Below are 14,830 nucleotides of genomic sequence, written 5' to 3'. Positions count from 1 at the left end.
TATAATTTACTTAAATTAAGTCACTAGAAAATACATTTGTATAATATACTTAATATAAATCCAACTACAGTTAAAATTTGAAGATTATTACACTGAGTGTTTGCAGTGTAGTCACTGTCTGTATTAGTATATCTGGTGAAGGAAATCACCAAGTGGTAGTCGGGGAAAAGAGAAAGGCGAGTGTATAGCAGAGCAATTAGTTCATTGTGTTTCCATCCAAGCAAAATGTGGCCTTCTATTTTTGTTTATTATGCACCAAACGCATTAGTCGCAAAAATATCAAGAACTTGTCAATACAACGCTGTACTGATGTGACAACGTAAATGCTGCTCACGTTTAGTCGTATTAAACCTGTGATGACGTACACACTGCCAGTAATTCAGATGACTTCCAGACCGGCTGTTGCGATGAATACACTTCCTCCCGCTGTAAGGTTATACTTGTTGTCAAGCTTGCGGAGGGAGTTTGGCTTCACAGGAACAGCCAGCATTGCGAGGGCAGTAAATACGATTGAGCGCAACCTCCCTTCAGTCTTTAATCCCGCCTCTAAGCAAAATTCTTGACACTGGTTGGATGAAAGTATTTTGGGGTCATCTATTGCAGCCTTTTCATGTCAATCAATTGTTTAGTGGCATTTCTGGGCTGTCGAGGGTGAGAAAGGTCTGAGTAGCCTACAGAAGTATTTTACGTGTGTAAAGAAATTGAAAACAGCTATTGTTTTGTTCTTACTGGCCGAGAAACGTTTCAATTTCAAAGGCAGAAGATTCACGTTTTTCAAGAGGCATCGGAAGTGTATAATTTTGTTATCAGCTGAATCTGTGCTGACTTTTCAAAGGATAATTCAAGTAAGTGTGGAGGAAGCTCATGTCGCATAGACTACATTTATTCGAAAGGTTGATGATGCAATACAGTTGTCAAATTGTAAAATGTGATTACATTAGGACGCTACAGCTGTTTTTGTATTGGCTGTGCCACATATTAAGTATCAGAGTGTTGCGGGGAATCCCTCCAGACATCTATTGCTACGTCGCTCTATACAAGTAGACTAGCTAGGCAAAAGTTGTATTGAACGTCTGTTTTGTAAAGCACACCTTTTTAGGTTACAGGTTTGTAATATTTTTTGTGTGCCAACTTGCTCGGTCAGATCGTTTACCGTCTGCCGTTTTGTCCACATACGTTTGAAACCAAGATCAATTAATGTGCTTCAAGGAAAGCGTCATCATCCGCTGATTAAACTTGAGATACCTGGAACCTGTCATTCAATTGTGTATCGGTTGGGGATATTATAATGCATTGCACATGGACGCCCGTATTCACTAAACAGGGTCCCAATGTCACACACGTGAAGACAGACCCTCTTTCTCTCACTAAGAACATGCTGTCTTGGTCCACGGAATTACATGTAGCTTCACTACATCTCGTGTAACTATTTATCTAGGGGGTCAATCATTATAGATAGACAGTAATCTAACTGTCACCTGTATATTGTCGATCAACTACAATATACAGTTGATAGTTGTCCATCGTTGCTCGTGTTTACTTAAATGGTACATAGAGGGAGTGGCCCCAAATAGATGACTGTGTTACATCACTCCTGTTAAAGGAAATACATATGAGAAATTACTGGCAATGTAAACTGTATTCATTAAGTTCTTCCTCATAGTGTCAGTAATTATATTGTATTGGTTCAACCCATTCATGGAATTTGGAAACGGCTGTCCTAAACATAACTTGTGCAATGGTGATTGAAAGCCAATGTCCCGGGAAATGGGACAACCCCATTGGATGTGATCTTCTGCTACGGAAGCAAAACGCACAGAGGAGCCAAGGAGTCAGTTCAGGAGTCAGTTCAGGAGTCAGTTCAGGAGTCAGTTCAGGAGTCAGTTCAGGAGTCAGTTCAGGAGTCAGTTCAGGAGTCAGTTCAGGAGTCAGTTCAGGAGTCAGTTCAGGAGTCAGTTCAGGAGTCAGTTCAGGAGTAGTCAGTTCAGGAGTAGTCAGTTCAGGAGTAGTCAGTTCAGGAGTAGTCAGTTCAGGAGTAGTCAGTTCAGGAGTAGTCAGTTCAGGAGTAGTCAGTTCAGGAGTAGTCAGTTCAGGAGTAGTCAGTTCAGGATTGTTCAATGTCTCTGTGGCTGTCGCCTCACAGCTCATTCCTCCCTACTCTTCTAAAGTACTACCAAGAAGTTAAGCGTCCCGGCTGAGACAAAGGCTGTTTCTGTGCATTTATCCCATGGACGACACACACCAACCAACCCCCCCCCCCCCCCCCCTTCCTATCTCGCGAGGGTTTTCCTCCAAACCCAAACCGACAGTACACCAACATTGTCGGGGGTGTGCGAAAGAAAATGATGGGACATTGTCTTGTCATCTCTGATGGTAAAGCACAAGAAAGGCAGCGGCATTGAAAACCTGTCATTGGGGGGAGTCAGATGGCTGAGCGGTGAGGGAGTCGGGCTAGTAATCAGAAAGTTGCTGGATCGATTCCCCCCGTGCCAAATGACGTTGTGTCCTTGGGCAAGGCACTTCACCCTACTTGCCTCGGGGGGAATGTCCCTGTACTTACTGTAAGTCGCTCTGGATAAGAGCGTCTGCTAAATGACTGCATGTAAATGTAAATGTAAAACGTCCAGTGGTCGAAACATAAGTTTCTACCATGACTGAAAGTCAGCTGTGATTTTTTTGTTGTTGTTTTGTTTTGTTTCTTAGAAGTTCACATCATTTCTCTGTCTATGGTGCACATGAAGAGGAATAGGGTCATTATTAGATAGTGACGCATACATTTCTGAGGGGCTGCCCCCGTCTACTCCCTACCCACTCTTAAACAGCAGTACGGATGCAGGAGTTTTCACACTCTTTTTCTCAGTTTTCAGAATGTTTCAGACTCAAACAGAAACACTTGACTGTGTTTCTCCCATCAGGTCAATTTAAGTAAAGACCCTTCCTTTGGAAAGTAGGGACAGCATTATAGCTTGGCCTGTCCTGTTAGTCATGAAATCTGATGAGGAGAACAGAATGTGTTTGGCTAATTTAATGTAAACATTTTAAATGTTTCCTTTTATAACAGCCTCATAGGTTTGCCCTTTAATTTAAAGGGAGGTGATCAGCCCTCTCCTTTCTATTTTCCCTCACTTCTCGATCAATAATATTGAGCAGGAAACAGGAATATTGAGCTGTACATTTTCTGAGTCTCATTGATAACATTTTGCCTCCATTTTGAAAAAGTTTGCAAGCTCCTCAACGTCAACCGATTTAGTATATGGTTTAGGTTTCATCCATATGGTTATTTTGAAGGTTGATAGAAGGGTTGATAGTACTGGTCATTGTGGGACTTGCAGCCTAGCTACAGCTGGCTAAAGAACAGTTTGTTCTGTCTATTAGAAAGATGAGAGGAATACCAGATGCTAGCAGTTGGTTCAAACCCAAAGATAAAAGAATGAGGTGTTTTGAGGTTGCTTTTTTCTTTATAATTTCCTGGGCTTATAACAGGTTATCAAGTACGTGGACAATAGCTTGGCCTAGTTAACGTGAAAAGAATGACGATGAGGACAGTGTCTCCAGTTACATCGCATGCTGTTACGTGCTTGTTAGAAAAGATGATGTGTTGGCAGACTTTCTATCTTTGGTTTCTGAGGTTTCCTGCTTGAGGGAAAACCACGTTTCTCTTTTGCTTAAATATACAAAACCTGCCCTGCCATCATAACAAGGCACTGTGGTCAGAGACTTACAGCACAGTAGCACAGAGACCAAGACATGGAGCAGCCATGTGCATGCTGGTGACTCTCGAGAGCTGTTTCAGAAAGGCCCCATCGGTGTGTCTTATTTTCACAACCTCTCTTCACGTGGGCCCTTGTGTGTCTGCTTTGTAGGTTTGAGGAGCAGCCCTCAGGATGGCCCAGTGGAACCAGTTACAGCAGCTGGAGACCAGGTACCTGGAGCAGCTCTACCACCTCTACAGCGACAGCTTCCCCATGGAGCTCAGGCAGTTCCTCGCCCCCTGGATCGAGAGCCAGGACTGGTGGGTACCGTTAGCCTGACGTTGTCATACTCATAATTCTAGTCAGAATATGTGTCTGAAAACTCTCCGTTGGGCTGTGATTACGGGGCGTGTTTCAACCGAACTCGTAAAACAAATGCCTCTACGCTCAATTGGATATACCTACAACCAATCAGAGCAACGTAATATGTTGTTTGTTGAAAACAAATTCAACCCAAGGGCTCTTTCGTGACGTTGTTGATTACGTTACTGTTGATCATCTGTCCATCATCGTATAAAGCCCGCCCTGGCAATTTCATTGGTCCGCCCAGATCCTGGTTTTATGTAGTTCTTTTTCTTTTTTTGTAATTCTTTTTTGGGCGGGGAGAAGTTGGGCTGGTAGACAGGCTAGGGTACCGTAGGAGAGTTGTTCAAATGGAGATGTTTTCTTTGTAAAGTAGGGTTACAGCGTTACAGCTTGCCCTGGATATCCTGGTCCCGGACTCTTTTTTGGGGGGGTTTACGGAATAATGACACCGTGTCACCAGACCAAAAACCAGACCATGTACAGGAACAACTGAATTATGGCTTAGCTATTAGTCAGATAAAACTTCTTTGGACTGTAGATATCACCATGTGTATCATCTGGGTATTGCTTTATTGCTGGCTAATGTAAATGAGCCAAGACAAATAATTGTTTATGACTGGATGTCAGCATCATAGACATTATGCTTATCCTTGTTCCTCATATTATTATTTGTTGTTGATATACGAATATTAAAGATCACCTTATCTTTCTACTGTGTTTATATTGCATTTGAATACAGCATCAATGAATAGCCAAGTGTTCCCGTAACCAAATTGAAGTGCGAGTAGTCATTTGGCAGCATTACCTCCATCCCGCAGGGCTTACGCCGCAAACAAAGAGTCTCACGCCACCTTGGTGTTCCACAACCTCCTGGGCGAGATCGACCAGCAGTACAGCCGCTTCCTACAGGAGAACAACGTTCTCTACCAGCACAACCTGCGACGCATCAAGCAGCACCTGCAGAGCAAGTACCTGGAGAAGCCCATGGAGATCGCCCGCATCGTGGCGCGTTGTCTGTGGGAGGAGCAAAGGCTGCTCCAGACCGCCACCACGGCGGCTCAGGTACCGGAGCCACCGTTCTTATTAGGCCGCTGGGTGTCCAATAGGGGTGGGAATCGCTTGGTACCTCGCGATTCAAATCGATTCTTGGGGTCACAAATGGATTAAAAAAATTGATTTGCAATTTAAAATTATATATATATATATATAATGTATGCCTGCGGAGGACTCGTTCTCATAATTATATATAATTTATTTTTACATTTGTGAATCGCTACAAGACTGAATCGTGATTCAAATGTGAATCAATTTTTTCCCCCCACCCCTAAGGTCCAATACATTTTTTGGGGTGGGTTGTTGACAAGCTTCTGTTTTCCATGCAGGATGGCACGGCAGCCCACCCGTCTGGGACGGTGGTGACTGAGAAGCAGCAGATCCTGGAGCACAACCTGCAAGACATCAGGAAGAGGGTGCAGGTAAGACACCTGCGGGGTGGAAGGGGAGGTGGAGGTGGAGGTGGAGGGATGGTCGAGGGTCTCTTGGAGAGGATCGTCACACAACGCATCTGACTCTCGTCCTCAGGATATGGAGCAGAAGATGAAGATGCTGGAAAACCTGCAGGACGATTTTGACTTCAATTACAAGACCCTAAAGAGTCAAGGGGGTAAGGCCCGACTGACCACGCTTCCTCCTCTACTGTCTCCCGTTCAAGTGATGTGCGTTTTCAGTGTGCCTCTCCCTCTACTCCCTTCAACTCCCTGTCAGGATCTCTCATGCAGAGGATAACACGTCTATAGCTCAGGGTTACAGCCTTTTTGACTGTAGATCAATAGGTTTTGGGTTCCCCCAGCTCTACGTTGCTTTGAAAGCGAGATGAATTCAGTTTTATTAATTGTTACATTTAGTCATTTAGCAGACGCTCTTATCCAGAGTGACGTACAGCAAGTACAGGGACATTCCCCCCAAGGCAAGTAGGGTGAAGTGCCTTGCCCAAGGACACCACATAATTTTGCGCGGCCGGGAATCAAACTGGTAACCTTCTGATTACTAGCCCGATTCCCTAACCAGTCAGCCATCTGACTCCCCAATTGTTATTGTCATCATCTCAGTCAAACTCCTCAGTTAAAGTAAGGGGCATACCTCTTCATTACTTCCTGTTGTTGTTGTTGTGTTCAGAGTTGTCCCAGGACCTGAATGGGAACAGCCAGGCTGCAGCCACCAGGCAGAAGATGGCCCAGCTGGAGCAGATGCTCAGCGCCCTGGACCAGCTCCGGAGGGTATGCTCCCCTGGACCTCCTCAGAGAGCCTCCGTACGGCAGGGTCAGCGCAGGCTTGACTGACGCGCTTTCGTCTGCCTCGCGTTTTCAGCAAATCGTGACGGAGATGGGAGGGCTGCTGTCGGCCATGGACTTTGTGCAGAAGAACCTGACGGACGAGGAGCTGGCCGACTGGAAGAGGAGGCAGCAGATCGCCTGCATCGGAGGACCACCGAACATCTGCCTGGACCGCCTGGAGACATGGTAACCTCCCCTAGTCCCCCCCCTCTTCCCCTCAGCACCCCCCACCCCGCTTTAGCTCCTGTGGTGGTGTACTGAGATGCACGTGAGCATCTTGGTACACGTTGGCGATATAGGTGACGCATTGCGCCGTAAAGATGATTTTCTTGGTTTTCTCTCTGCGCTCAGGATTACGTCCCTGGCAGAGTCCCAGCTCCAGATCCGCCAGCAGATCAAGAAGCTGGAGGAGTTGCAGCAGAAGGTCTCCTACAAGGGGGACCCCATCGTCCAGCACAGGCCCGTTCTGGAGGAGAAGATTGTTGACCTGTTTAGAAACCTCATGAAGAGGTTTGGGCCTGGATTACTCTGCAATATCAGGGCTTAAATATATACATTTCCAGAGATGGATTTAATCAAATGAAAAAAAAAAGAATGAAATTGTGTGATGTTGTTATATTAACTTTTATGGATGTGATCTGGCTTTCGCAGTGCTTTTGTGGTGGAGAGACAACCTTGTATGCCCATGCACCCAGACCGACCACTGGTCATCAAGACAGGCGTGCAGTTCACCAACAAAGTCAGGTGAGAAACAAGCTGCTTCGTATGTCTTTTTCATTTCTATCTCATCACATGAACTATTGTGTTGCTATGCACCCATATTAAAACTGTTATCTCCTTTTTCAGATTACTTGTGAAGTTCCCTGAGTTGAATTACCAGTTGAAGATAAAAGTGTGTATTGACAAGTACGTTTTCCAAACAGCTAGCTGCACCTCCGTCTTGATCATCCAGAAAGCTCAAATATACTATATACGTACATACACAATGTTGTTCTGTAGAAGATCATTAAATGTCTGTCTTTGAATTTAGGGAGTCTGGTGATGTGGCTGCTATTCGAGGGTAAGTGATCAGTGCATCAGAAACTCAGATAAAATCAGACTTTTATTGTGAAGGCACTTGCTTTGCATCAGTGCATCAGAAACTCAGATAAAATCGGATGAAATCAGACTTTTATTATGAAGGCACAGAAATGCTTTGATTTTTTCCACCGCTTGGTCACCGTAGGTCGAGAAAGTTCAACATCCTGGGCACCAACACCAAGGTCATGAACATGGAAGAGTCCAACAACGGCAGCCTATCGGCAGAGTTCAAACACCTGGTGAGGGACAGAGTCTGGCCCCTAGTTCCACATCCCATACAATACATGCACCCTGTCCTTCTGGACCTGTTCATAATCAATAACCCCCTCCCTGTGTCCTCCAGACCCTGAGGGAGCAGAGGTGTGGCAACGGCGGCCGGACCAACAGTGACGTGAGGAGCCCCTTCGCACCTCACTACCACCCCCACATAGCTCACCATCCACGCTGAATCACTGAATGGGGGGGCTGAACGTGTGCAGTGTTGGGTCTCTTAACTAGCGGCGAGGGTCCTGTCTGCGTGGCCGTCTGAGCTGTGTTGTCGTCCACAGGCCTCCCTGATCGTCACCGAGGAGCTCCACCTCATCACCTTCGAGACGGAAGTCTACCATCAGGGCCTGAAGATCGACCTGGAGGTGAGAGCCTTGATGGGTGACAGCGGGCTACTCGGTGTCACCTGGCGTTTACTGAAGAACCGTCGAGCGTAGCGTGAATCTCACTCCCCCACCACATGCATGCGGGAAAACACAATCAGTTCGGAGAACTCCACAGCGTCGATGAGCCGTTACTTTGCCGCGCGCGCAGCGAGCCGATGGACGCCGGTGATTGGACACTCGCCATTCTGCCCACGGCTTCCAGTGAAGCGGCTCGTTCTTCAGCATCTTAACGAGAGATTAACGGGAGCTCCTCCCTGGCTCCCGCTGTTCCCGGTCCTCTCACCCGGCCGTCCCTTACGCTCCCCTCTCCACCTCCCAGCCCGTGGAGCATGCCCAGAAATGACTTCTCGTTAATCAGCTGTGTGCCACCCACTCAGCCCCCTGCCCACTCTCCCCATCAGACACAACACACACACATCCACCCCCCCCCCCCCCCCCTTCCCTGAGCAGTTCCATTGTGGCTGTGCTCCCACCCACCTGCTGCGGCACAGGAAGAACAGAGGTAACCAGGTCCTTGAGGACAGCACTAGTGTGTGTTGATTTGAACACTGCGCCGGCAATACGAACACAGCACGGTGACAACCGATTAGTCATGGTCTTTATCACACTGGAGAGGACAAACGGGTTATGGGGCGTTCACATGAGGCTTGGCAGGGACACTGGCTTGTTCTCGCTCAAGAAGAGAGTAAACAGTTGGCAGTTGCTAAATGTCACTGGCGTTTTTTTTTTATGTTAGTCTCGTGTGTGGGGAAGGGGGGGGGGGGGGGGTTATTGTGCACCTGACTAATCTTTCTTATGTGCCTGTCTCTCGTGTCGTAGACCCATTCCCTACCGGTGGTGGTCATCTCCAACATCTGCCAGATGCCCAATGCCTGGGCTTCCATCCTGTGGTACAACATGCTCACCAACCACCCCAAGGTTAGCACAGCTCCCTCTGGTGGAGGAACCACCGCCCTTCCTCCTTCAGGTCACCCGACTGCCTGATGTGAGATCAGCATGAATGTTTGTCTCCTGGTCCTACAGAATGTGAACTTCTTCACCAAGCCCCCGGTGGGTACGTGGGACCAGGTGGCTGAGGTGCTGAGCTGGCAGTTCTCCTCCACCACCAAGAGAGGCCTGACCATCGAGCAGCTCACCACCCTGGCTGAGAAACTGCTGGGTAAGGCCAGAGAACCTTTCCTGTTCGCCCTGTCTAGCTGTGACAAACAGCAGCCTCCAAACCGGTACTGACTGTGTGGTGTCAAGGTAACTTATCTGTTGTTGTTGTTGTTGTATGCATTGTCTCCAATTTTAGGGCCTTGTGTGAACTACTCCGGATGCCAGATCACTTGGGCCAAGTTCTGTAAAGTAGGTCTTCACCCTACTTAACAAGTTCTCTGTTCTCCATTGTAGTCCTGTGGCTTGCTCCTTAAATCCCGCTCAAATAAAACTGGGATTAAAGTCCCAAAACTAAAGTCCAAAATTAACCTAACAAATCAATCGGGGCTGAGGCGGTTCCATATAAACCCATCTAGGTTACTCAGTCCGACTAATTCGTGCCAGGTTCAAGTTGTCCAGATTATTGTGGCTGCACACTATTCCTAAGCAGCCTTAGAGGTGGAACATGGATCATTTTGATCCACTGTTGCAAAAAGCAATGTTCACGTGACTTCTTCCTGAAAATGAGTTCTTTTGTAGCACGTACTGTGATAGCTCCCTCATCCACCACCTCATTCAGATCAGTTGACAATCCGTGATTGAGATGAACGATACGTAGGTTGAGATACTAGGTTGAGATTCATATACCCACTAAACACTTATGTTGACTTTTTTGACATTGTTTTAAATAAATACTATGAATCAATACATTCATAGTATTTATACATATTAGTTTATGTAGCTATGATCATTATATTTGGGTAAATTAGATCAAGACATTTTATCACAAACTACCATACGATTAATTCATAGGCTAGTAAATGTTGTATTTATTTATGTAGATGTACATTTTAGATTGATAGTGGTTAATAAAATAAAATATAGCATAACGCCAGAAAGTCTGTGGTGAATCATTGCTTCTTTGTCTGGTCAGCGTTACAGGAATGTCTGGCTAAGTACAACACAGGCTATTGCCATAGTAACTGAGCTTGAACTAAGTTGAACTGGCTTTATGAAACCAAATCAACTGGAAACGAGTCAGACGAACTGACATAAACCTGGCTTATTCTGTAAACTGTTTTTGTTTTCCCCCCTCAGGAAAACATGTCTGGGAAAGGCTTCTCCTTCTGGGTGTGGCTGGATAACATAATAGACCTGGTGAAGAAGTTCATCCTGGCTTTGTGGAATGAAGGGTGAGAGTTCATATCTGGCTGTGTTCCCCCTTCTAGCTTATTTGCACTATGGCTTACTGGAAACGCTGGTTAGGATCCAAGTGTAGAAAGTTCATGACACAGAGGGTGAAGCAGTAATGGGCAGAGGGAGAGGGAGAGACCCAATAACGGCCTGGAACGGCATGCATACCAGACAAATAACCCCCCCCCCCCCCCTCCCTCTTTCTGTCTCTTTGTCTGTCTGTCTGTTTCTTTCCACCAGGTACATCTTGGGCTTCATTAGTAAGGAGAGAGAGAGGGCCATCTTGAGCCCCAAACCTCCTGGAACCTTCCTGCTGCGCTTCAGTGAGAGCAGCAAAGAGGGAGGCATCACCTTCACCTGGGTGGAGAAGGACATCAGCGGTGAGGAGCACCGAACACCCCCTCCTCCGTCGGCTCGTTCGGTAAGGCTGACGGGGCTTTCCTGACGTGTGTGTGTGTGTGTGTAGGGAAGACCCAAATCCAATCGGTGGAGCCGTATACCAAGCAACAGCTCAACAGCATGTCCTTCGCTGAGATCATCATGGGCTACAAGATCATGGACGCCACCAACATCCTGGTGTCTCCACTGGTGTACCTGTTCCCCGAGATCCCCAAGGAGGAGGCGTTTGGGAAGTACTGCCGCTCTGAGGCCACACCCGATTCTGAAACCGTAGACCCCATGAGCAGTGAGTCTTCCCTTTTATCCTGGCAAGGATGGGAATGGTATTTGGATGGAGAAGAAACAGAATGATATGTTTAAATATGAAAATGTCTTGCCATAGGAGTTAACTCCTTTCCCAACACTTTTTTTTCTTCTTCTCTCCAAACAGCCACCCAGCCATACTTGAAGACAAAGTTCATCTGCGTGACCCCGTAAGTACCTGTTGGGAGTAAATGCCTGCTTGGCTGTCATGCCATCTAATGTTACTCTGTGGCCTTCAGTCAGGTCACTGTAATTTCGTCTGGAGATCTTTTAGATATGTCCTGAAGAAGATATTTAGACAAAGCAGTATTGCATTTCTGTGTAAATTCTCCATTCAGCCTAAATATCTGAATGTCCTCCACAACTTCTTTGTGTTGTTTTGTCGTGGTTGGGGGGGGGGGGGGGGCTTGGAGATGGGTGGGGCCCAGAGCGTTCTGTGCTCTGGAGGACTGTTAGCCCCAGGAGAGCGGACAAGCAGGAGTAGCCAGATGGTACATACAGCCTCAAGGATTGTTTAGCAGGAGTAGAATTTCAGTTCCTCAGTGAGAACAGAGGGAGAAGGAAGATGGAGGGGTGATGGTGGTGATAGTGGTGGTGGGCCTTTGGAAAGTGACCTGCTCAGCTGACCTGGGCCCTGCGGCTTCATGGGGCTCTGTACAGGCTGGTCCATGGAAGTGCTTTCAGTATTACTGTGTTTTTAGCCATCCGCCGGGCAGCCCCCATAGACTTTAGAGTAGCAAAATATAATTCTACCTGTGAGATTTTGTTGCGATCTTATTTTTGGAAATCTTTTTGTTTTCATATAGTTTTTAATTTCTTTAAACTTTTTTTTCTGTTGTTCTGCTCAGTGAGAACATGACCTGTCTCCGTAGGTGCCCCTCCGTATTCTTGGACTTTCCGGACAGCGATCTGCTTGCAAGCGGATTCCCTGGGTAGGCGCAGAGGGAGGTGGCATGATCTCTAGGGCGTTGTGTTCCTTTGTTTGTCCTTGTTGAGGGGGAGATAGATTCCCCCCCCCCCCCTTCACTGCTCACTTAAAACCCCTCCCCTTCCTGTGTTGTTCCCAACTCACCTCCGTCTCCTCGGTTCTAACCTCGGGTTCATCCAGTCGTCTGCTCGGGGGTTCTTCCTATGGGTCTGGGAAGCTCTATCTTCCAATCACATCTACATAGATTGATACATTGATAGATGGATAGGTGATTGATTGACTTGATTCATCCCCTTGGGGAATTTGACGGTTAATCAGGCTGTACACAAGTAACGTATGTAACACAAGTGACATACAATAGTTTTAAAAAGACAAAATACCGAATCGACTGTAGATCACATTGTTCTCTCCCCTGTCACTCCAGTTGTCTTATAGCAATGCTAGTGATCCATGATGACAGCTTGTCAACTACAGTGCCATGTCTGTCTTTAGACTGCCAGCCAACCGGGGAGCATTTGAGGAGATTCCTACAATCTTGACAGTGACACATTGCTTAATTGGTGCATGTGTGATTGGATTTCCGTTTGGAGCAGAGATCTCTTATCCCTGGTTGATAGTTTACTTCTTCAGTCAAAACGAATTGTTTAGGATTGTGTTTCGCATTCAATTATATTAACACTAACCTGTTAAAGTCATATGTGCACTCAGTTCTGCCTTAGAGAAGTGTAGCTTCATCTGTTCACTCGTCACCACTCTTCCTTCTCTTTCACACCTGTTTCTTTCTTCAGCCATTCACATCCACTACCCTACATATCCCACTGTACTTTGACATACTCACACACAGCCAACACATCACAATCAAATCTAATTTATTTGTATAGCCCTTTTTACACGCAAGCATGTCACAGAGGGCTTCACATACGCCCATAGAACTGCCCCTCAACCAACCTAAACCCTCAAGGAATCTTATATACTCAGTGCTGCCAAATCAACACCAGTCCATGTCCAGCATCTCCACTGTACCACATGCCATAGTCATAACTGTTGGTGACATGCTCACCATTAGCTTATCAGTTGTGGTAAGCATGTGTGTGTGTGTAGACATATAGACTTCTCCTTGAAAGCATGTGTTCCATTGTTTGTTTGTGTGTGTGTGTGTGTGTGTGTGTGTGTGTGTGTGTGTGAGGAAAGGTGTCTCTTTCTTACCGTCTCTCCACGCTGTGCTCTGTTACAGCACCAACTCAGGAAACACCAGCGACCTGTTCCCCATGTCCCCACGCACCCTGGACTCCCTCATGCATAACGAGGTTGAGCCCAACCCTGGACAGATGGGTGAGTGATGGAGCCTGACACACACACACACACACACACACACACACACACACACACACGTCAGACACTCTCACATGTTTTCTTTCACATGTTGTGTTTAAAACTAGTGTCTTAATGGCAACTCGTGACTTTTTTTCTTTTCAGAGTCTTTAACTCTGGATATGGAGTTGAGCTCGGACGTAGCCTCTCCTATGTAAAGAGGTTTGGTAACGTGACAGGGAAACCTTTCTGCTTTTTCAGTTTCAACCTTTATTTTCTGTTCCAACTGACTTTTGTATCATACACGTATGTGATTTTAGGCAAGAGTTTTGACTCTGTCTGTGCAACCTTGCATGGCTGCATACTATGCTAATGATAAAATCAAAGGATATTTCACTATTACTGTGTTTTTAGGCATCCACTGGTAGCCCCCATATATTTTAGAGTGGTAGAATATAATTCTACCTGTGAGATTTTTGTTGAGATCTTATTTTTTGAAAAAAAATATATTTTAGTTTTCATATAGTTTTAATTTCTTTAAATATCCTGAGTTTTTGTTTTGTACAAGAATGTCCAATCAGGAGGATTTTGATTTTCCAATCACACAGCTTTTCAAAGACAATGTTATTTTTACGTAGCTATAATGTTCTCTGTGGCATTTCAAGGTTGATCTTTTTGTAGTCCATTTTTTTGTATCTGTGTAGTCCACTAGTCTGTATCTGTAAATGTGCTGTTCGTGTTTAGGTCTCTAAATGATTTAGTTACCATTGTTCCTGAATTGCTCTTTAGAACAGTGTATCACAAAGAAACCCTGATGTTGTGAGCTATCTGATGCATTAAATAAGAAGATAAGGACCGAAGTGACAAACTAAATTGGCAAATTTCAGTCGCATATAAAGGTCATTCCTATGAAATGAAAGGTTTTCTTTTCTCTTGTGTGAAAATGGACTTCATCATTAACTGACCTTTTTATTCTGTCTCACATGCAGCAGGTAGAGAGAGTATTGGATTTAGATATCATTGACAAATATGCAGGTGGGGCTGAAGCCACCCCCATTTCTTTCAGTAGTGAATAGCACTTGCCATTTTAGATGAATAACTTTTTTTTTCTTTTTTTTTTTTTTTTTTTCCAAGTGCCTGATATCTGATTACATGAAATACAACACATAAAGTATGAACAATTACTTTCGGCAGACTTCATTATTTTAGATATTATCTTAAATGTGAACTTATGCCTTTTTGTGTTATTTAAACAAATCAATTGTGAACAGTTTTGAGATTAAACTCCTTGCCTCATACTATTTCACACATATAATCACTTCTGTAATGAGTTTTGTCTGTACTGTATATGTAATGGTAAAAAGCTTTCTGTAAATGATGCTGTTATTACTCTTGGTTTGAGCTAAAATATAATAAAAACATGATTTATTCCAA

The 14,830-nt window shown here is 45.4% G+C and overlaps 1 protein-coding gene across 3 annotated transcripts; it reads left to right on the top strand.

The window, feature by feature from the left end:
- The first annotated feature begins 636 nt into the window (after positions 1 to 636).
- Positions 637 to 14,830, top strand: stat3 (signal transducer and activator of transcription 3 (acute-phase response factor)). Of its 3 annotated transcripts, none has more exons than XM_084676974.1 (24): positions 637 to 845; positions 3,864 to 4,012; positions 4,877 to 5,120; positions 5,441 to 5,533; positions 5,640 to 5,721; positions 6,234 to 6,334; positions 6,426 to 6,577; positions 6,743 to 6,901; positions 7,043 to 7,135; positions 7,238 to 7,297; positions 7,422 to 7,451; positions 7,617 to 7,710; positions 7,815 to 7,862; positions 8,020 to 8,103; positions 8,944 to 9,042; positions 9,148 to 9,283; positions 9,419 to 9,471; positions 10,360 to 10,454; positions 10,696 to 10,835; positions 10,922 to 11,140; positions 11,285 to 11,327; positions 12,030 to 12,089; positions 13,320 to 13,417; positions 13,562 to 14,830. In XM_084676974.1, exons 2-24 carry the CDS (start codon positions 3,885 to 3,887, stop codon positions 13,612 to 13,614), a joined length of 2,364 nt encoding a protein of 787 aa, XP_084533100.1. In that variant the 5' UTR covers positions 637 to 845; positions 3,864 to 3,884; the 3' UTR covers positions 13,615 to 14,830. The 3 variants fall into 3 exon arrangements, with proteins under 3 accessions (XP_084533100.1, XP_084533099.1, XP_084533101.1); XM_084676973.1 differs by having other exon boundaries at positions 12,006 to 12,089; XM_084676975.1 differs by lacking the exon at positions 12,030 to 12,089.

The sequence above is a fragment of the Hypomesus nipponensis genome, chromosome 17 (assembly GCF_054491055.1).
Source record: "Hypomesus nipponensis isolate SF chromosome 17, ASM5449105v1, whole genome shotgun sequence".
In the NCBI taxonomy this organism is placed as follows: domain Eukaryota; kingdom Metazoa; phylum Chordata; class Actinopteri; order Osmeriformes; family Osmeridae; genus Hypomesus; species Hypomesus nipponensis.
This window is presented reverse-complemented; position numbering and strand designations above follow the sequence as displayed.

Coding starts and splice junctions, on each gene's coding strand:
- stat3 (XM_084676973.1), top strand. CDS start 3,885: ATGGCCCAGTGGAACCAGTTACAGCAGCTGGAGACCAGGTACCTGGAG. Junction 4,013..4,876: donor TGGATCGAGAGCCAGGACTG/GTGGGTACCGTT, acceptor TCCATCCCGCAG/GGCTTACGCCGCAAACAAAG. Junction 7,863..8,019: donor GCGGCCGGACCAACAGTGAC/GTGAGGAGCCCC, acceptor TGTCGTCCACAG/GCCTCCCTGATCGTCACCGA.